This window comes from Chrysemys picta, chromosome 2 (assembly GCF_011386835.1).
Source record: "Chrysemys picta bellii isolate R12L10 chromosome 2, ASM1138683v2, whole genome shotgun sequence".
NCBI lineage: Eukaryota > Metazoa > Chordata > Testudines > Emydidae > Chrysemys > Chrysemys picta.
The window spans coordinates 23,526,146-23,549,732 of NC_088792.1; the positions used below are offsets into that span (position 1 = coordinate 23,526,146).

General features: G+C 45.2%; 1 protein-coding gene across 5 annotated transcripts in view; it reads right to left on the reverse strand.

Annotated features, from left to right (window-relative positions):
• The window catches only part of ESYT2 (extended synaptotagmin 2), a 141,225-nt gene that overhangs the window by 45,469 nt on the left and 72,169 nt on the right, over positions 1 to 23,587 (reverse strand). For all 5 annotated transcript variants that reach the window (XM_005308107.5, XM_005308106.5, XM_008162969.4 and 2 more), the window contains exon 7: positions 2,795 to 2,850. In XM_005308107.5, the coding sequence (XP_005308164.1) occupies positions 2,795 to 2,850 (56 nt within the window). The remainder of the gene's footprint in view (positions 1 to 2,794; positions 2,851 to 23,587) is intronic.

Genomic DNA, 23,587 nt, shown 5'->3' on the forward strand with positions numbered 1-23,587 from the left:
CCTATCAAGTCTTCTTTCAGGAAAGAACTGTTTTCTTCTAAATGTTATATTGATGAAAACTACAGAGAAAATGCCACTGGTTTAGTAAAACATTTTCAACTTTGTACAGAAGGCTGATGTACAGTAGTTGCTACTAAGTCAGTTATTGGTTAGCAGTCAGACGCCACACACCGTTTATATCTGTGATTCCCCAGTTTCCTCCTACACCTCAAATAAGAAATAACTCTGGTAACTATGGCACCTGTTAGCAAACAACTGACTTCTTAATGGCAACCACTGTTATAGGAACATAAGAACTGAAAAATTGCATCAGACCAGTGATCCATCCAGCACCCTGATGTTGGCCACTATCAGATGCTTCAGGGTGGTGCAAGAAAACACATACTGGACAATTATGGAGTATTTTGCCCAAAAGTGAAGTGTTCTCCTAATCCCTGTCAGTTAATGGTTCATGAGTGCCCTGAAGTATAAATGTTTATGTCACTTACATTACTAAGTTCTTACCATCCTCTCTAACATAGCTGTGGGTATTCTGTACCCATGTAAACATTGAATTCTACTAAGCTCATGGCTTCAGTGAGGTCTTGTGGCAATTTGTATCATAAGTTAATTATATTTTGTAAAATCAGATATTTATTTTTATCAGTTTCAAATAAGTTTCCTTCCATTTTCAAATAATACAACAAGAAACTCTCAATTAATGCACCCACTACGTATTGCAGGAGAAGAGCATCAAAGTTAGTCCTAATCCCTGCTAGCATGTTGAGGCAATTTAGTGATAAAAAGCTAATGTTATTACTTAAGATAAACACTTCAAATATTTTTCAAAATAAAATTATTTTCCCTTCATTTAAACAAAAATGTTAAACAGCTGACGTAACTGCCAGAGCCACAAGCACGAATGAGATGGTCAATGGGAGACTTTATGTCCTTCCTTGCAAGCAGCAACATCTTATTCATCACTGGTTACAATGGCTAAAATAGATTTGTTTTGAATGTCCATCTTCCCAAATCAAGGAAAATAAATACCAATACAGCACTAAAGTGTTACCGGTGAAAGTAAACATGAGTCAATTCAGTTTTAGTTTCCACAGCAACTCCACCTCGCCCACGCTGCACACATTATGTAGATGTGTGGCCAAATTGAGGGTGCTATGGTAACTGTTACTGAGTTTTTGACTTTGGCAAACTTACACAGTTTTATTTACATTTTAGGTCTTTGTTTTCCAAGCAAACAATATATATCTAGACAGAGAGAAGAATCTCTGAAGTCTAGTGGGCCTAAATGTTGCTGATATCTTAATCAGTTTTATTAGCTGAAAACAGCAAAAGATTACTCAAAGGCTATAGTCTAGAAGTACATAATTTTCTCTTTTGCCAAGAGGGCTTCTTTCCTCAAAGAGTCAGTTTTAAGTGGGCTCTAAACAAAAGCAGTTAGGCAACCATTATCCTAATTTTTATTAATGCAATTCTAATTTCAATTTGTTCAGTTGGGATTTCACACAACTTCAAATATCATTAAGTGACGTTTTAGTCATACATTTTGAGTAATGAAGGATTTTCATCTCATTCCTTTATCCAAGGTTACCAAAACGATTCTGGAATCAAGTAACACTTGAGAGTTTAAACATCTTATTTTCAGGTATCAAACTTAAGTTTGATAATTTTGGCTTTGGTGATTGGCCTGCCAGTCTTCTAATTTGATCCCAAATGTCTGAGTCAAACTCATTCCTCTCATTAGTCTTTGTTCCACTATTACAACAGTTTAAAGCCCTGGCTAAACATGGATAACTTTAACGTGAAGGAATTAATGGTATTATCCTAATTAGTATCAAAGCCCTTATATCACAGCATTTTTCCCCCTCTCCCAATTCTTTATTTCGTGAAGAATTTTTATCCTTTAATATCACAAAGAATCATGAAACCCAGGTCAACATGTTTTTTCTGTTTTCAAATATAAAGCAATATTCCTTCATCACTTCCTTTGATCACCACTTAATACAGTGCAGGGTCCCAAGAAAGTTTTGAAAGGAAGGAAACTGAACACTTCAAATGAGGAAAAAATAATCATGAACACCTTTGAAACGCATATTACTGAATTTTAAACAGGCAGACCATGATCATGGATTATTTTAAACCTCAGTAACTGAAATTCATATAAATACTTTTTCTTTATTTTTTTTCAAATTCTTTCTCCCACTGAAGTGAATGGGAGGTTTCAAGCCCTTGAAGGCATATTGCTGTTTCACACATATACACACAATAGTAGTAGTTAATTGGGAACAGCTTAGACATGAGAGCTTATTGGGAACAGAATTTTCCATTCTGCAAAAATTTTCAATCACAATTTTTCATAGGAGGGAAAGGCAAGAAAAATTCAATTTCAGAAGTACCAAAATGGATTTTTTCAGTTTGCCAGCTGCCCTGGTTCCTGACTCCTGGATTAGCTGCCCAGCTCCCCAGCAGCATTCCATATCAGCAGTTCGATCCCAGTCCTGTGAATAAAGTGACTGAAAACTGTTTTGCTGGAAAAGCCAGCTCTTGTAGACATAACCCTTTCTTATACTACTATAATGTTTTATCATTAAATCCTCATTGTTATATAATTTCTACACACTCTAAATGGAATATTAAGTGGCAATGGGCCATAAGACATTTAACCTACATATTTAGCTGGTTTCAGATCTAACCAGGATATTTTAGATTTTCTAACTTTCTGCCTCTTCCACACACACTTTTTTTGAGGAAATGGACAAGGAGGCAAAACAGACACAGTGACTTTTATTATGCTTACTTCAGTCCTGGAACATCCAGAAGATTGGTCAGTCCTGTCCAATTAATTTCCAGAAGCTGTAAACAGGAGAAAAAAATAAAAGTTGCTCACAGTTCTCAGTGCTGAGGAAACAAAGCTGACAAAATAAGCATTTTGATAGGTGTTAAGCTGATGGCTAGCTTCCAGGAAGCTATTGTTTTTAAACTAAAAAACACACTGATCCTATCATTAATCTCTCAGTATGAAGTGTACATATACAGTATCAGGAGGGTTCTAGACATGCCAAACCAACAACATATTACTATAACCCAGGGGTGCCCAACCTGCGGCCCACCAGAGCATTTCATAAGGCCCATGGCCTGCTTCAACACACTATAACAGCCAATTCATTAGCGTTTTGTCATCATGTTTACATCATTTTAGTGTACACATGTGTAAACAGACAACACTATACATAGAAACAACCTATCTAAAGACATACAAACAAGTTGAACTTAAAATATAAATTAATACAGGTGACTTTAAATCTTATTAAAATATGTAGAATCTGTTTGGCCCACATAAGGTTGTGCTTAGATTTCTGTGGCCCTCCTGTGTAATAAGGTTGGTGCTATAATCAGTGGTTTTCTCCTTTGGTCAAATATTCATACGTTCACTCTGCACATATTTCTTGACAAAGTGACTAATGAAAGACACAACAGTATTGTGTCTACAAATAAAACAAGTTTCCTCAGTGGACTCAGTATCAACTCCTATTACTGGAGTCGGCCATCATTTTTCATTTACCTCTAGATCAGTGGTTCTTAATCTTTACTGTAGCCTGCACCCTTTTGAATCTCAAAATATGTTCTCGCACCCCTTATCAAAAATCAAAATATGTTCTTATACCCCTTATCAAAATTAGTTGAAGTAGGTCAGTTCTTTAAACCTAGATATATTTTTGTTTGTATATTACAGTAATCGTTAAAAAATTTATAATGTTAATAAATACATAGGTTTGATGAAACAAAGTAGTTGTACTTACATGCCTGGGCTTAATTTGTGTTTTCGATGATTTACCTTCTAAAAAAATCTGGCGTGTCTCGCACCCCCAGAAAGGGCATCTCGCACCCCAGGTTAAGAACCAATGCTCTAGATAATGAAAACCTACCTTTTATATTTTTACTTACAGTAGAACTTCAGAGTTACGAACAACTCAGGAAGGGAGTTGTTCGTAACTCTGAAATGTTTGTAACTCTGAACAAAACGTTATGGTTGTTCTTTCAAAAGTTTACAACTGAACACTGACTTAATACAGCTTTGAAACTTTACTATGCAGAAGAAAAATGCTGCTTTCCCTTTTTTTAGTAGTTTACGTTTAACACAGTATTGTACTGTCTTTGCTTCCCTCCACCCCTCTCTGCTACTGCCCGATTGCCTATTTCTGGTTCCAAATGAGGTGTGTGGATGGCTGGTCAATTCATAACTCTGGTCTTTGTAACTCTAAGGTTCTACTGTAATTCACTGGACATTATGAAAAAATCACTCATAAACCTGAGGTTCTTGAAAACTATGTTCAGAAAGTGAACTCCACCTCTCTTCAGGCTTTCGGCTCTATTTGTTAGTATCTCTCCTTCTCAGTTGACTAGTGACATACTAGAACAATGTTTGTAAGTAAATGCACCACCTCAATTTACAAGGTGAACCTCTGTGATGGAGTTCGCAGATTTCACACTAAACCTGAGCATGGCATAGAGCAGTACTGGGCTAGGGAGGAGAGAGGGATAATTAAAAGGACCTGGTACTCTAAATTGAGCGGGTAACAGCAACAGGAAGTGAGACTATGAAGCTGTGAAAGGAGCCTGGAGCTGTGAAAGGACTGGCTGCAGCATTCCTAAAGCTACTCTGGATGTGATGATCCGGATTCAGCTCCCCCTTCTTCGGGAGTTGTAAACTCACAAGAGAGAGTAAAACAAGATCTTGTCCCACTGACAGACTAACCTGATACTCCCGAGCCCATGACAATGCCCCAGAGGAGCAACAGCCTGGTAGGAAGTGACCGGGGGGGGGGGGAAGGGGTGAGTATAACTTGGGGTGGACCAGCAAGTGGTCCAAACACTGCAATGCCCCTATAGGGCCCCAGGTCAGGAGGGACCCAGTGGAATTGGAAGCCCTGGGTCCCCCACCTTACTCTCCTGTACCTCTATTGTGACAGAACCTTAAGGGGAATAGAAGAAATACTCAGGAGAGATTGAGGCCTGCCACATACGAATCAGCCAGAGCCCTGTCTAGAATGACCAGACCAGAAAGAATTGTGGAGCCATTGCCTGACCACCAGAGGACAGGGGCTCTCAAACTGGGGCCGTGACCCCTTAAGAGGTCACAGGGTTATTACATAGAATATCATAGAATATCAGGGTTGGAAGGGACCTTGGGAGGTCATCTAGTCCAACCCCCTGCTCAAAGCAGGACCAATCCACAGACAGATTTTTGCCCCAGATCCCTAAATTGCCCCCTCAAGGATTGAGCTCACAACTATGAGCTGTCAGCCTCCATCCCCAAGCCTCACTTCACCTCCAGCATTTATAACAGTGTTAAATATTTAAAAAGTGTTTTTAATTTCTAAGGGGGAGTCCTACTCAGAGGCTTGCTGTGTGAAAGGGGTCACCAGTACAAAAGTTTGAGAGCCAGTTGGCCTAGTGCAATGGTTATCAGACTGACGTGCTCTGACCACCCCCATGCACAGAACTCTTTGTGGCATGCATTATTCCCATGGGAGAAATTCTTCCCTAAATTTGGCTTCAGGGTTTATATGCCTTTTTATTTTTTACTATATAAATGTAGATGTTCTTATTGTTTATTCAAATACTTAATCCTTTTGTGAATCCTACTAGGATCCTGGCCTCAATGACATTATGTGGCAGTGAGTTTAGGATTAATTGTGCCTTGTGTCAAAATATATTTTCCTTTACCAGTTTTAAAATATATTGCCTTTCAATTTCATTTAATGTCCCTTTATTCTTGTATTATGAGAACAAATGATGCAGTCCATGGCTGATACCTTTGTAGGCTGATATTCATTTAATCCATATAATTTAAAAGTTCAAATATGTAAACACACATAAACTGAATTGTTTGATATAGAGAATCTCCTTTTTTGGTTTAGAAAAATTAAAACAATGCCAGCAGCTCCCTCTATACTTCTCTTGCAAGAAAAAGCTTCATAATGGTTTTGAATAAGTAAACAAGTTGACCGAATTGAATTTCCTTGGCTACAATCTCCTTTTTACTTTCTAAAAAATATTCTATCAATTGCATAAAAATTGGCTGAGTGGTAAAAAAAAAAATCTACTCAAATGGTAATATGACTGCATAAGCAAAATGGCACAACAGCCTTTTATTTCCTTTCTGCCTTTTGGCTGAACCACTATGCTGTTTCTTTACTTACAAATATCAAGGACTGATTTTTGCAACTGTCTATGATGCATGATTACTATAAATATGCAGAAAGGCTCACGTGTATTCATTTTGTTATTTCAAAACCAAAGCTCGTGCCATTCTTTTTAAAGAGCCAAATCTATCTCAACAGTTTGCTTTAACTGGAAAGTTCCTTTTGTATCCTTACACTAACAGTGAACAAGAAGACTATGCCTTCACATACTACCATACATCTGAAGATTTCAATGTGATTTTATGAAGGTAAGTACAACTACTGTTGTATAGACTGAAAAACTGAGGGACTACATTTGTATCTACAAAGCAACTTGCCTAATTTCTCAGTAAGGTAGTGAGAAACCAGATCTCTTGACATCCAGTACCCTTGCTCCAACTATTTGATGGAGTTCAGATACCATGAGGATAGAGGTTTGTGGCTTCCAAACTACGCCCTTGGGAAGCTTGTGGAGGCAATGGCTGTGATGGAAACTTTTGGCGGGGAAGGCACCTCTGGGACTTTGATCCAGTCATGGCACTGTTCTCACTCATCACTGCTGCTGCTGTGCCTAGGGTGACCAAGTGTCTGGTTTTGGACCGGAACACCCGGTCGAAAAGGGATCCTGGCGGGTGCTGACCGGGATGTGCCGCGCAGCAGGGCTGGCAGACTCGCTGCTAGCCGCCACACGGCTCCTGGGTCGGGAAGCAGCCAGCATGTCTGGCTCCTAGCCTTAGGGCCTGCCAAGAGGGGTCCGCGTGCTGCACGCCCCACACACACATGCACACAAGTGCAGCTCCCATTGGCTGGGTCAGGGCAGGGGAGGAACTAGTGCGACTCGCGAGCGCTCAGAAGGCGGCTGTTGAGGGTTCGCGTGGCACCCACCTCTCCCGCTGTTGCCCGACCCTCTTCTCCTCAAGCTGCAGCGCATGCCCTGCAGTGAACCGCAGTCTGTCGCCCCATTACCGGCACCCAGGAGTTAGAGGTATGTAGCACCATCTCAGAGTGCTGGGAACGGGGCTGCACTCCCACCCCCCTCTCTGCATCCCTCCCTGTCCCAACCCCCCTGCATCCCTCCCTGTCTCAACCCCCCGTATTCCCATGTCCCTCACTTCATCCCTCCCCCATCCCATCCCGTCCTGCCCCTCACTCCTACCCATCCCAGCCCTGTACGCTTTACAGCACTCTCCCACCCATCCTCTCCACCTCACAGAGCCACCACCCCCATGTCCCTCACCCGCACCTCCCATTCACTGCTGCACTCCCATTATGTCCCTATACACCCGTGCCCCCCCACATCCTCATGGGCCTGTAGCCTTCTGCCTCCCCATGCATCTTCATCAACCCCACATCCCCTCCTCCCCCCCCCTGCTCTCGTCCTTGGCCTCTTTCCCTTCCCATCCTCTCTCCTACACACACACACACACACACACACACACACCTTTTCCCCTCCAGCCCACCCTTCTCCCTTCCTGGCTGGGTGATTTAGGAAGCCCCTGGAAAAGTATGTGAAAAAGTGTCTCTGTGTAGGCAAGTGGTGTGTGCATGCATGCATTATGTGTGTGTAAGAGACTGTGTCTCTTTGTGTAGGGAGGTGCGTGTATTGCCGCATGTGTGTATACCTGTGTGAATAAAATTTGCAGCCTAACTCTTTGACTTTTATTCCTTTTGCTGGCTTGAGCACAAAACTATTGATGACATAGGGGTTGACAAAGGAGGTGCTGTAGTCATAATGAACAGGTCGGATTATAAACAGGAGGCTGCCAGGCAACTCTCCAACACCACATGCTACAGGCCACTATCCTCTGATACCACTGAGGAATACCAAAAGAAACTACACCCATCTGCTCAAGAAACTCCTGGCTACAGCATGGGAACAAATCTACACGGACACACCACCAGAGCCCCGACCAGGGGTATTCTATCTGCTACCCAAGATCCATAAAACCAGAAACCCTGGACGCCCCATCATCTCAGGCATCAGCACTCTTACAGCAGGATTATCCGGCTATTGGGACTCTCTCCTCAGATCCTATGCTACCAGCACACTCCGCTATCTTCGAGACACCACCGACTTCCTGAGGTAACTACAATGCATTGGTGATCTTCCTGGAAACACCATCCTGGCCACCATGGATGTAGAAGCGCTTTACATCAATATTCCACATGAGGATGGACTACAAGCTGTCAGGAACAGTATCCCCGATGAGGCCACAGCACGCCTGGTGGCTGAGCTTTGTGACTTTGTCCTCACCCACAACCATTTCAGATTTGGGGACAACTTATACCTTCAAGTCAGTGGCTCTGCTATGAGTACCCGCATGACCCCACTGTGTGGCAACATTTTTATGGCTGACTTAGAACAATGCTTCCTCAGCTCTCGTCCCCTAGCGCCCCACCTCTACTTGCGCTACATTGATGACATCTTCATCATATGGACCCACGGAAAGGAGGCCCTTGAAGAATTCCACCTGGATTTCAACTATTTCCATCCCACAATCAACCTCAGCCTGGACCAGTCCACACAAGAGATCCACTTCCTGTACACTACAGTGCAAATAAGTGATGGTCACATAAACATCACGCTATACTGGAAACCTACTGACTGCTATGCTTACCTACATGCCTCCAGCTTCCATCCGGGACACATCACACGATCCATTGTCTACAGCCAAGCCCTAAGATAAAACTGAATTTGCTCCAATCCCTCAGTCAGAGACAAACACAAGATCTTTATCAAGCATTCTTAAAACTAGAATACCCACCTGGGGAAGTGAGGAAACAGATTGACGGAGTGAGATGGGTACCCAGAAATCATAGAATATCAAGGTTGGAAGGGACCTCAGGAGATCATCTAGTCCAACCCCCTGCTCAAAGCAGGACCAATCCCCAGACAGATTTTTGCCCCAGATCCCTAAGTGGCTGCCTCAAGGATTGAACTCACAACCCTGGGTGTAGCAGGCCAATGCTCAAACCACTGAGCTATCCCTCACCCCTACTACACCTACTACAGGATAGGCCCAACAAGGAAAATAACAGAACACCACTGGCCATCACATACAGTCCCCAGCTGAAACCTCTCCAGCGCATTATCAATGATCTACAACCTATCCTGGAAAATGATCCCTAACTCTCAAAGACCTTGGGAGGCAGGCCAGTCCTCGCTTACAGACAACCCCTCAACCTGCAGCAAATACTCATCAGCAACTACACACCACACCACAGAAACACAAACCCAGGAACCAATCCCTGTAGCAAACCTCGTTGCCTACTCTGTCCCCATAGCTACTCTAACGACACCATCAGAGGACCCAACCACATCCACCACACCATCAAGGGCTCATTCACCTGCACGTCTACTAATGTTATATATGCCATCATGTGCCAGCAATGCCCCTCTGCCATGTACGTTGGCCAAACTGGACAGTCCCTACGTAAAAGAATAAATGGACACAAATCGGACATCAGGAATGGTAACATACAAAAGTCAGTAGGTGAACACTTCAATCTCCCTGGACATTCTATAACAGATTTAAAAGGAACTATTCTTGGACAAAAAAAATTCAGAAATAGACTTCAAAGAGAAACAGCAGAACTAAAATTCATTTGCAAATTTAACACCATTAATTTGGGCTTGAATAGGGACTGGGAGTGGCTGGCTCATTACAAAAGCAGCTTTGCCTTTCCTGGAATTGACACCTTCTCATCTATTATTGGGAGTGGACTTCATCCACGCTGATCAAATTGGCCCTGTCAATACTGGTTCTCCACTTGTGAGGTACGCTCTTCTCTTGTCATTATATAATGCCTGCATCTGTAACTTTCACTCCATGCATCTGAAGAAGTGGGGACACATTAACTGGGATGAATAAAGGGTGATGCAAGTTAACGTATGCTGAATAGGTGAGGTACAAAAGACATTTCAGATTTTGCCAATGGGGACATTTCAAATGTGTGTAGCAAAGACCTACTCTGAATTGGTGTTTGGAGCTCCACTCTGAATACTGACATCTTCCCATTCACAGGTGTCAGTACTTTCTGTATTGCTGATGAATAGTCTAAAATATAGCAACAATCTGCTGTCTCACAGCAATGAGTGGTAATCACTTCCAGACAGTTATATTCACCAGTTGAAATGTCACTAAGGGAGTGCTGAAAACCAACTAACAAACCTTGCAGTAGAGTTCCAATTCATTTGGAAAGCAGCTGTAAAGAAAAGTTAATAGTCTTTTCTGTGGTGCCAAGGTCAAGGGACAGCTCTCAAAAAATTACTTGTCTTGATGACTTACATTGTGCTAACCGGGATTACTACAGGAACACTTGCCAAACTGAAAGATGCACATTACATTCATTCCATCAGGCAGTGTAGAGTTACTTGTTCAGATTAACACCAGGCAATGGGTTTTTCCAACCTTGTTATGAACCCCTTGCTAAAGCTTTAAGGTGACCTGGGGACCTAATATCCCAAGGGGAAAAAGTTCATATGAGACTTGTTACATGAAGAGGTTTAATAAGACGATGTGTTGACAAGATACCTTTCAACCAATGACAAATGTATATAAGTTAACATACACACAGAGAATGTCAACTATGAAATGAAGCTGTTCATATTATAATACTGCACAGCCAAAGTTCCAGAGCGCAATCAGAACATGGAGTGAGAGTTATCTGATTACTACAAGAGAAAGAATAACTACTACCCCCTTAAATTCCTTAAACCAAAACACCATGCCCTCTGGTCAAAATGCTCTGAGCATTAAAAACAAAAACAAGTAAAATTCTTGAACATATGCTAAAGTGGAACCAGGTTTTTCTCTTTCCAAAAACAAATAAGGTATGTGTTCTGTAGTCTCTAAACAAACATTTACACATAAGACATTACCAGTTTAAGATCTGATCCTGCAAACGCTTCCTGGTGGGGATAGTGCTTACTCCTACTACATGCGTTGTCCCAACAGAAGTGTTTTCAGAACTGGGTCTATTGTCAAACATTTTTTGGTATATGTTGTAAATACTGTACACTAAACTGCAAGAACTGACAGGGATTAAAATCTACAGTAGAACCTCAGAGTTACAAACACCAGAGTTACGAACTGACCAATCAACCACACACCTCAGTTGGAACTGGAAATATGCAATTAGGCAGCCACAGAGACCAAAATAAATAAATATGGTACAGTACTGTGTTAAACATAGACTACTAAAAAAATAAAGGGAAAGTTTAAACTTTATTTTGACAAAATAAGGAAACTATTTCTGTGCTTGTTTCATTTAAATTAAGATGGTTAAAAGCAGCATTTTTTCCTAAATAGTAAAGTTTCAAAACTGTATTAAGTCAATGTTCAGTAGTAAACTTTTGAAAGAACAACCATAACATATTGTTCAGAGTTATGAACATTTCAGAGTTACAAACAACCTCTATTCCCAAGGTGTTCATAACTCTGAGGTTCTACTATATAAGGAAGAGGTGAGAGGGCTTTCCCACTACAGTACTTGTAATTGAACAAAAATTATGGGAAAACCCACCTATGATTTTGAGATGATATACATAGCTCTGTTGGTCGTGGTAGAGAAATTCCTACTGAAAGAAAAGGTTGATAAACATGCTTTCATGATGTTGACATTTAACTGTGTGCAGTAAAACTTAAAGCAACCTAAAGAATCTATTACCTCTCATGTTTCCATATGACTAAATATGAAAATACCAGAATGAACAAAAATCAGAATAAAAAAAAATCAAATTTTAAAAAGTTAAATAATTTTAAATTGATTTTTTAAAATTTAGAAACAAATTTTATTTACATGTTGGTAGTTCTTTACTTCCCATTTTATAATAATAAATGGCTGAAGTGGGTATTGTGTAAATGTTTCTTTAATTAGTTTCTTAGTTAATAGAATTTCAGATTTTACAGGTAAAGTTGCAAGAAATAACTAATTTGAAAAACTGTGTTTCCAAAAACTCAACATCTTTGAAGAAAACTTTTGTCTTTTTAACACCAAACATCCTGCCAGGAAGTTTACTGAGTATCTCACTAGATGTTATAATGATAACACTATGAAAAAGAACCAACATCCCTTTACTGTCCTGTTCAAGGCCTGAACAAACTGTTTCCACACATTGTTTACAACTCATTCATTTTTCTGCAAGTATCTCTCAGAACTACTGCCCTTTTGTTAAAAGTCCAAACCTGTGGCCTTCATTGCAAGCCCCACCGAAGCCAACAGGAATTTCATAAATACAAAGATTGCAGGATTGAGGCTACAGTGAGAAGCAAGTGCTGATTTATTTCATATTTCAAGAAGACATGAAAAATTATAATTTATGAAATAATATCAGTGTTAATTTTCCCTCTGATTTCCTTTTCAGCATTACACCCTAGCCAGGGACCAAAAGTAATACATGATGGAAAAAAACATAGGTAAGCAAAAAATGCACTCAAACAAGATTTGGTACATTTTGTGCACTTTTGTGCAAAAAGAAATATTGATAAATATCCCTTATGTTTGTAAAATGCTTATAAAATTTCTCTTTTTTAGCTCCTAGATTGTTGGAGAAATGTATCTCACTGGAAACCATAATTGAGGGTTTTATTCATCTGTTGGTAGTTAATTACATTTGGTGATTGGAGTGGTTTTTATTTCTATAATGAATCTGTTCCAAAAAGTTACTGACACATGATTAGTCAGTTACATTCTAGATTCTGTGTATAAAAGTTAGTCTGTAGGATCAAAGTGACACACAGTATTATCAAAAAGAACAGGAGTACTTATTATGTACTATGAGCTTGCCAATGTAAGTTTCATTCAAACTTGAGATAAACACAGTCCTGGAGGTCATAGACATACACTGTTAGGAAAGGCCTGAATATAATAGAATTATAGTCAGTGACATCAGCTTACATGAACAGCTTGAAATAAATGACATTCCAAAAATAAACTCTGTGGTAAGAGGTGTGAAATTGCCATGACCTCTATCATAATCAGACACCATGGTCAGAGTACCTCTGAAATCCTCATTTTTATTAATACTATTGTAACTGGGGCCTCGCAAACTACTGTAATTGTTACCTAACGGGTGAAAAGTGGGTAAAGGTTCATGAATTGTCGCAAAGATCTGCTGTATAAAACTTTTAAAGAAAAGATGCGAGAAAGAGACAGACTACATTAATTTAAACAAAGGATCTACTAATACTACACAAGGACTATGCTAAGATTATGACTGGTAAAAAAGAGAAGCAGAGGATCAGAAATCAATGAACCAAAACTGGAGTGTCCAAAAAGAGGTTTAATTGGTGGACAAAATTATTATTCCACCATCCCTTTTTGGGGCCTTAAAAAGAGACTTTGGGGAGATAAAGGAAAAAGACCGTTATCTTTAGTTACTGTTGTTCTTCGAGGTGTGTGTGCTCACCACATGCACCGGTGCTGGAAGTTTTTCCCTCAGTGGTATCTGTAGGGGACCGGCTCCAGTGCCCTCTGAAGTGGTGCACATATGTGCCAGTATAAGGAGCGCTGCTGGCTCCCCCCTCCCTTAGTTCCTCCTTACCGGAACTCTGACAAAGGGGAAGAAGGGTGGGTCATGGAATGGACATGAGCAACGCATCTCAAAGAACAACAGTTACGAAAGGTAACGATCTTTTCTTCTTCGAGTGCTTGCTCGATGTCCATTCCATTGTAGGTATCCCTAGCAGTATCATCAGAGGCAGGTAGGAGTTCATGGACATGACGATTGCAGCACAGCTCTGCCAAATCAAGCGCCATCTCTGGTTTGCTGGGTGATGGCATAATGCATCGTGAATGTGTGTACTGAAGACCATGTCGCGGCCCTGCAGACGTCCTGGATAGGAACATGTACCAGGAAGGCAGCCAAAGATGCCTGAGCCCTAATCGAGTGAGCCTTCACTATCGGTGGAGGCACAGTCTGTGCCGACTCATAACAAAAACGGATGCAGGTGGAGATCCAATTCGAAATCCTCTGAGAGGACACTGGAAGAACCTTCATCCTGTCAGCTATTGCGATAAAGAGCTGGGTCGATCTGTGGAAGGGCGTGACATCTACAGCGTGCAGCCCTCTCCTCATTGGTTCTTATTTATTGACAAATTTTGCAGAATTTTAAAATATTGTGCACAGAATTTTTAACTTTTTAGTGCAGAATTCCCTCAGGAGTACCCATTCATGATTTTATAGACCTCTATCATATCTCCCCTTAGTCGTCTCTTTTCTAAGATGAACAATCCCAGTCTTCTTAATTTCTCCTCATATGGAAGCTGCTCCATACCCCTAATAATTTTTGTTGCCCTTCTCTGCACTTTTCCCAATTCTAATATATATTTTTTGAGGTGTGGGCACAGCATGGATTTATATAGTGGCAGTATGTTCTTTTCTGTCTTATTGTCTATCCCTTTTCTAATGGTTGCTAACATTGTTAGTTTTTTTGACTGCCGCTGTATTTTGAGCAGATGTTTTCAGAAAACTATCCACGATGATTCCATAATCTCTTTCTTACATGGTAGCAGCTAATTTAAACCCCATCATTTTGTATGTATAGTCGGTATTATCTTTTCCAATGTGCATTACTTTGCACTTATAAACACAGAATTTCATTTGCCATTTTGTTGCCCATACACCCAGTTATATGAGATCCCTTTCTAGCTCTTCACAGTCAGCTTTGGATTTAATTATCTTGAGTAATTTTGTATTGTCCGCAAACTTTGCCACCTCATTGTCTACCATTTTCCAGGTAATTTATGAATATGTTGAACAGCACTGGTCCCACTACAGATCCTTGGGGGACCTCACTGTTTATCACTCTTGACTGTGAAAACTGACCATTTAATCCTACCAGTTACTGATCCATAAAAGGACCCTCCTTCTTATCCCATGGCTGCCTACTTTGCTTAAGAGCCTTTGGTGAGGGACCTTGCAAAGGTTTTCTGGAAGTCCATGTACACTAATGAGTGTGTGGATCACACTCATCCACATGTTTGTTGACCCCCTCAAAGAATTCCAATATATTGGTGAAGCAGGATTCACCTATGTGTCTGCTAATTCTGTTCTTTACTATAGTTTCAACCAATTTGCCAGATATTGAAGTTAGGCTTACTGGCCTATGATTGCCAGGAGCACCTCTGGACCCTTTTAAAACAATCAACATTACTTTAGCTATCCAACAGTCATCTAGTACAGAGCGTGATTTAAACAATAGGTTACATAGCACAGTTAGTAGTTCTGCAGTTTCATATTTGAGTTCCTTCAGAACTCTTGTGTGAATACCATCTGGTCCTGGTGACTTATTACTATCTAATTTACCAATTAGTTCCAAAATCTTCTCTTTTGACATCTCAATCTGGGACAGTTCCTCAGATTTTTTACCTAACAAGAATGGCTCAGTGAAGACCGATGCAAAGAATTCACTTAGCTTCCCCACAACAGCCATGTCTTTCTTGAATGCTCCTTTAGCACCTTGATCGTCCACTGGCCCCACTGATTGTTTGGCAGGCTTCCTGCTTCTGTTGTACTTAAAAAATGTTTTGCTGTTAGTTTCAGTGTCTTTTGCTAGTTGCTCTTCATATCCTTTTTTGGGCTGCCTAATTATATTTTTACACTTGACTTGCCAGATTCTATTTTCCTCAGTAGGATGTGACTTTGAATTTTTAAAAGATGTCTTTTTGTCTCTAACCACCTCCTTTATTCTGTTGTTTAGCCATGGCAGCATGATTTTTGGTCCTCTTTTTTTTTTTTAATTTGGGGTATTCATAGACTCATAGACTCTAAGGTCAGAAGGGACCATTATGATCTTCTAGTCTGACCTCCTGCACAACGCAGCCCACTGAATCTTACCCACCCACTCCTGTAACAAACCCCTGACCTATGTCTGAGCTACTGAAGTCCTCAACTTGTGGTTTAAAGACTTCAAGGTGCAGAGAATCCTCCAACAAGTGACCCGTGCCCCATGCTGCAGAGGAAGGCGAAAAACCCCCAGGGGTCAATCTGCCCTGGAGGAAAATTCCTTCCCGACCCCAAATATGGCAATCAGCTAAACCCTGATCATGTGGGCAAGACTCACCAGCCAGCACCCAGAAAAGAATTCTCTGTAGTAACTCAGATCCCACCCCATCTAACATCCCATCACAGGCCATTGGGCATATTTACCGCTAATAGGCAAAGATCAATTAATTGCCAAAATTAGGCTATCCCATCATACCATCCCCTCCATAAACTTATCAAGCTTAGTCTTGAAGCCAAATGTGTCTTCTGCTCCCCTTGGAAGGCTATTCCAGAACTTCACTCCTCTGATGGTTAGAAACCTTTGTCTAATTTCAAGTCTAAACTTCCTAATGGCCAGTTTATATCCATTTGTTCTTGTGTCCACCTTGGTACTGAGCTTAAATAATTCCTCTCCCTCCCTGGTATTTATCCCTCTGATATATTTATAGAAAGCAATCATATCTCTCCTCAGCCTTCTTTTGGTTAGACTAAACAAGCCAAGCTCTTTGAGTCTCCTTTCATAAGACAGGTTTTCCATTCATCAGATCATCCTAGTAGCCCTTCTCTGTACCTGTTCCAGTTTGAAAGGACAGTTACCTGTTCCGTAACTGGCGTTCTTCGAAATGTGTTGCTCCTGTCTATTCCACAGTAGGTATGGAAGTTTTTCCCTTAGCAGTACCCATACTGGAGGAGCACCGCGGAGATCCCTGGAGTGGCGCCTGTATATCGCGCTATAAGGGGAGCTACGGCTCCCCCCACCCTCGGTTCCTTCTTGCCAGACAACTCCGACAGAGGGGAAGGAGGGCGGGGTGTGGAATAGACTGGAGCAACACATCTCGAAGAACGCCAGTTACGGAATAGGTAACTGTCCTTTCTTCTTTGAGTGATTGCTCCTGTGTATTCCACAGTAGGTGATTCCAAGTAATATCTGTTGGAGGTGGGTAGGAGTTCACGATGGTTCAGGATGAAATACCGCCCGGCCGAACCCGGCGTCATCCCTAGACTGGGAGACAATTGCATAATGCAAAGTAAATGTGTGAACTGAGGCCCACGTGACCGCCCTACAAATGTCCTGGATGGGGACATGGGCAACGTAGGCAGCTGATGAGGCCTGCGCCCTCGTAGACTGTGTCCTTACAATCGGTGGCGGGGGAATCCCTGCCAAATCATAACACGTGCGTATGCACGAGGTGATCCAGCGGGAAAGCCACTGGGTGGAGATGGGTTGCCCCTTAGCCCGCTCGGCTGAGACAATAAAGGGTTGAGAGGATTTCCGGAACGGCTTAGTGGATCCAGATAAAAAGCCAACGCCCTACACACATTGAGCGTGTGGAGGTGGCGTTCCTCGTTAGAGGAGTGGGGCTTTGGACAGAGCACGGGGAGGAAGATGCTCTGCTCCACATGGAAGCAGGAGACCACCTTCGGGAGGAACGTTGGGTGTGGGCGGAGCTGGACTTTATCCCTTTGGAAAACCATATAGGGGGGTTCTGAGGTTAAGGCCCTGAGCTCTGAGACACGTCGGGCCGCCATGATCGCTACTAGGAAGGCCACCTTCCATGAGAGGTGCGACCAGGAACACGTGGCCAGGGGTTCAAAGGGGGGTCCCGTGAGACGGGACAAGACCAGGTTGAGGTCCCATTGCGGCACGGGGGGCCTAGAGTACAGGAACGAACGGTCAAGGCCCTTCAGGAAACGGTAGGTCATCGAGTGGGAGAAGACCGAGTGGCCTTGCACCGACGGGTGAAAAGCTAATATGGCCACCAGGTGCACCCTGACTGAGGCAGGTGCCAGTCCCTGGGCCCTAAGGGATAAGAGATAGTCCAGGATAAACTGGAGAGGTGCGGCGGAAGGGGACACTCCCCGCTCGTTCACCCACCTGGCAAACCTGGACCACTTTGCCACGTACGTCCGACGCGTGGACGGCTTCCTGCATTCCAGGAGGACTCGCCTTACCTGCTCCGAACACCAATTCTCCTCCTCATTCAGCCATGGAGCAGCCATGCTGTCAGGTGAGGCGTGGCCAGATTGGGATGGAGGAGGTGCCCCCCATCCTGGGAGAGGAGGTCCAAGCGGCGTGGCAGCACCCTCGGGGGGTCTGCTAAGAGGCGTAGGAGGGGCCTGTACCAGTGCTGCCAGGTCCACGCTGGGGCTATGAGAATGACTCTTGCCTTGTCCGCTTTCACTTCTGAAGGACCTTGGCGATGAAGGGGAATGGGGGAAAGGCATACAGGAGCTGGCCCGACCAGCTCAGGAGGAACGCATCAGAGATCGTGCCTTCCCCTCCCCCTCCCCTGGAGCAGAACCGGGAGCAACGCCGGTTCTGACAGTTTGCAAACAGGTCGATCTGGGGAGCTCCCCACTCTTGGAAGAGCCGGTGAGCAACCTCCGAGTGGCGCAACCACTCGTACTGGGGGGAGAAGACCCTGCTGAGCGGTCCGCTTGCGTATTGTGGACGCCCGGGAGATGAGCTGCCCTCAGGGAGATATCGTGGGCTATACAGAACTCCCATAGGTTCAGGGCTTCCCGGCAGAGGGCTAGGGAGCAAGTCCCGCCTTGGCTGTTGATATAGTACATGGCGGCGGTGTTGTCCGTGAGGACTCTGACCACCTTGCCGCGGAGATGCGTGAGGAATGCCACGCACGCCAACCGAACCGCCCTGAGCTCCTTGACGTTTATGTGAAGGGGCAAGTCCGGGGCCGACCACATTCCCTGGGTTTGCACGTCCCCCGTGTGGGCTCCCCAGCCCAGGTCCGAAGCATCGGACATCAGGTCTATGGATGGGTTGGCCTCCCTGAAGGAAATCCCTTGCAACATATTGCTCGGGCAGGACCACCATAGGAGGGAAGCGAGTATCGGGGACGGGACCGTGAGAACCTTGTCCAGACCGTCCTGAGCTTGGGAGAACTGGGAGGCCAGCCATAATTGGAGGGGCCTCATATGGAGCCTGGCATGGCGGACCACGTAAGTGCACGCCGCCATGTGTCCCAGAATCCAAAGACATGCCCTCGCTGTGGTCACTGGGAAGGCCATAACCGAGGCAATGAGATCCCTTAGGGTCTCGAACCTGTCCAGGGGGAGAGAGGCTGTGGCCCTGGAGGAGTCCAGCAGGGCCCCAATGAACTCTATGCACTGAACGGGCACTAATGTCGATTTGGTCTCGTTCATGACCAGGCCTAGATCGGCGCATGTCGAGAGGAGCAGCTCTACGTGGGACTCCACCTCGAAATGGGACTCCCCCTTCAGGAGCCAGTTGTCCAGGTAAGGGAAGATTTGTACGCCCCAGGCTTCAAGTCGTGCGACTCCTGGCGCCGTTCTATGCCCAGGAGCGACCCTCATACTGAGTGCCTTTGCTGCCTGGGTGAGACTCACATCAGCGACCGTTGCAAGATCTGCAGGTCGTTCAAGCCAAGAACCAAGAAGGAAGAGACTTCAGACTTCGAGGTCTCCTGATGGAGTCGGCGCTGACTCCGACGCCGATGCGCAGATCAGACTTGGCACCGGCCACTGCGTCATCAGTATGTAGGGAGACCCTTCGACCAGTCGGCGCCGCTCTCCCGCCAAAAAGCAAGGGAAGAGCTCGGCCTCACAACGATGCTGCGATAAGGACAAGGGGGAGGCTGGTCCCGCACTGGGCAGCCCTTGATCCCCCCTGGGCTTTAAGGCTCCAACTCGTGTGGAGTGGAGCAGCCCGGTACCATCGACCCAGGCATCCCCGCCGGTACGGATGCCGGAGGCGGTGCAGGCTGCGAAAGTCCTTATGTCCCTGCCCGTCCTGAGCTCGCAATCGGGTATGGGCCCTAGGTAGCGGGGCATGCCCCCTTTGGGTGCCCACCAGACCTTTCCGAGCAGCCGCAGTTCCCGCTCTGAAGATCGATCCCCGCACCGCTCGGCATGCAGCGGCCGCTCTTTGGACAGCTCCTGGCCACTCTCGACACTGGCCAGACCGTCTGGGCCGCCGTCGGGATAGGAGTCGCAGGGACCATGCCGCCTCCAGCAAGCGGAGGCACCGAGAGAGGCACCGGGAACGCTCACCTGCTAGACGTGGGTACCGGAGCCGCTCTCAACGGGACAGACGTCGCCACTCCCGTTCCAGCTCCCACTCATCTAGGCGCCACGCCAGAGGCTCCCCTCGGGGTACCTTGGCGTCGGAGCACCGAGCATTGCGTCGCCGTCACGCATACCGAAGCAGTTCGTCGCGTGGGTACCACTCATCGTCATCAAGATCCCAGTCCCGAGGAAGATGACGCCACAGATGCCGCTCCTACCGCTCCCGGCACCGAGCAGTCTTTGTCGACCTCGGCCTCGGCACACATCCACCCACCCTCAGCACGTACCGTTCCGCCGGGGCACATATTGCCATCCTGTGCTCAGCCGAACCAATGGCAAGGGACTCCATGGCAAGGACAGTGGTGCCAGTGGGCACCGTGGCCATCGGTACCAGCCCAAGCGGAGGCCCGTTCAGTCGCTGGAGCATCCCGGGCTCCATTGGCCTCCTCTGGCCGCCCACAAGACAAGTCGGCAGGTCACGAGTAGGCAGACATGCGCCGGGACTCTGACCTCGGTATCGATGCCCCGACACTGACTGAGGTGCCCGGCTCCGTATGGGCCTTCTCTCCGGTACCGGACGACACCACAGCGGCGCCTCCGCAAGAGGACTTCAAGGCGCACCAGGACCTGCTAAAGCGGGAGGCTTCCAACCTCCAGCTGCAGGCCGAGGAGATGGAGGGTCCATCCGATTCCCTCTTTAATGTCCTGTCTCCCTCGGCACCGGGCCGCATGGCCCTGCCTCTGCACCAGGGTATTGCCATTTCAAACGCCTTATGGCAAACTCCCGCCTCCTTGGCCCCAATCTTGAAAAAGGCCGAGAGGAAATACTTTGTGCTGGCGAAGGACCATGAATACCTGTAGTCACACTCGGCACCCAACTCGCTCGTCGTGGAATCGGTAAACCACAGACAGCATCAGAGCCAGCCCGCGCCCACCCCAAAAAACAAAGACGCCAGGAGACTGGACTCCTTTGGCAGAAAATTTTATTCATTGGCTAGCTTCCAGCTTCGAGTAGCCAACCACCAGGCCTTATTGAGCAGGTATGACTTCAACCTGTGGGAGTCCCTGCCTAAATTTGAGCCCCTCCTCCCGGACCGGGACAGGAAGGACTTCAAGGCCCTGGTGGAAGAGGAGTCATCGGTGGCAAAAGCGGCCCTGCAAGCGGTATCCGATGCAGCGGACACGGCGGCCCACTCGATGGCTTCTTGTTGTCCGGGCTGTTGACGGAGGCACAATCACTGATTCAGGACCTCCCATTCGATGGCAAGGCGCTCTTTGTGGACCAGATGGACGTCAGGCTGTATGAGATGAAAGATTCCCGCATCACCTTGCAGACCTTGGGCCTCTATGTTCCTCCGGCTAAGGACAAGGCCAAATCGCTTCTGGCGGCTCAGTCTGCGAGGAGCAGATATGAGCCCCCGTACAAAAGGCCCAGAGACCAGAAGCATCGGTCTCAGAGACAGTCCCGCTCTGACCCGCAGCCTGGTCCCTCTAAGGGCAAGAGGCAAAGGAAGAGGTGGTTTTGACTATCTGCAGGGGGGCACCAGGCCTGTTGCCAGGGAGACCCCCCATTTAATAAAGTTTGTGTTCTGCAACCGATTGTTTGCCTTCCTCAGGGTGTGGTCCCGCATAACTTCGGACCAATGGGTACTCAGTACTATCTCCAAGGGCTACATGTTGCAGTTCACCTCACCCCTGCCAAATCACCCGCCATCCACAATGGCCCCAGGGGACCCGGAACATGTCCGCCTCCTGCGTCAGGAGGTGGACCAGTTGCTCCACCTAGGGGTGGTGGAAAGGGTACCAGTTCAGTTCTAGGTCATAGGGTTCTACTCCCGAAGGCAAAAGGGGGTCTCAGGCCTATTCTGGACCTGCGCGACCTGAACAGGTTTCTAGCCCGTTCCAAGTTCCGCATGGTATCCCTGGCCTCTATTATCCCCTCCCTGGACCTGGGGGACTGGTACACGGCCCTGGATCTCCAGGACGCGTACTTTCATGTCCATATTTTCGAGGGACACAGACGCTTCCTCCGATTCATGGTGGGGATGGACCACTACCAATTCACGGTCCTCCCCTTTGGCTTATCCACGGCTCCCAGAGTTTTCACGAAATGTATGTCGGTGGTGGCGGCCTACCTCATGCCCCGAGCCCGCTCTGTCCACTGAAGAACAATCTACAACGGTACCACTAAGGTCGAGAAGAAGGGCTGCAGCAGAGCTGGAGCACAGAAGTTCCGACTACCTTCACTGACAGCAAGAAGGAACTGAGGGTGGGAGGAGCTGTAGCTCCCCTTATAGCACGATATACAGGCGCCACTCCAGGGGTCGCCGCGGTGCTCCCCCAGTACGGGTACTGCTAAGGGAAAAACTTCCGGCACCGGTGCACGTGGCGAGCACGCACACCTACTGTGGAATACACAGAAGCAATCACTCGAAGAAGAATTCATCCTTCTTAAACATGGGAGACGAGAACTGCACACGGTATTCCAGATGCGGTCTCACCAGTGCCTTGTATAACGGTACTAACACCTTCTTATCTCTACTGGAAATACCTCGCCTGATGCATCCCAAGACTGCATTAGCTTTTTTCACAGCCATATCACCTTGGCGGCTCAGTCATCCTGTGATCAACCAATACTCCGAGGTCCTTCTCCTCTTCTGTTACTTCCAAGTGATGTGTCCCCAGTTTATAACAAAAATTCTTGTTATTAATCCATAAATGCATGACCTTGCACTTTTCACTATTAAATTTCATCCTATTACTATTACTCCTGTTTACAAGGTCATCCAGATCTTCCTGTAGGATAACCCAGTCTCTCTATCGTTTGAGCCCCTATTATGGTGTTTTTAAAAAAAGTTTCCATGCATCTTGCAGGCTTTTCATTCTTGTGACTGTTCCTTTTAATTTCCATTTAACTATCCTCCTTATTTTTATGCAGTTCCCCTTTTTGAAGTGAAACGCTACTGTGGCGGGATTCTTTTGATATTTTCCTCTATAAATTACTCAAACTCAGGCACTCTATAATGGAAAATATAAGTATCAAAAGGACTCATTCTTTTAGTAGTCATGCTACACACACACACACAAAAAAAAGTATGAATTTAGGAGATACCGTTTTTAACCAAGCAGCATGGTGGGGCAAAAATTAGAAAATATATAGTATCTTCAAAATTGCTCAGCAATGTAATTTCCTTCTCTGTAATCAGTTTATAAGACACACACAATTCCCTCTTTGTTTAGCTGAACATAAAGAATACAAGCTGCTTCTCTGCAGCTGAGCTAACATGACACTGAAAAGATCTTGTTCAGAATTTGTCACTGAGTGAAATGTTGCCAACAGCTGGAAGAAATATGTAGCCTATCCACAACC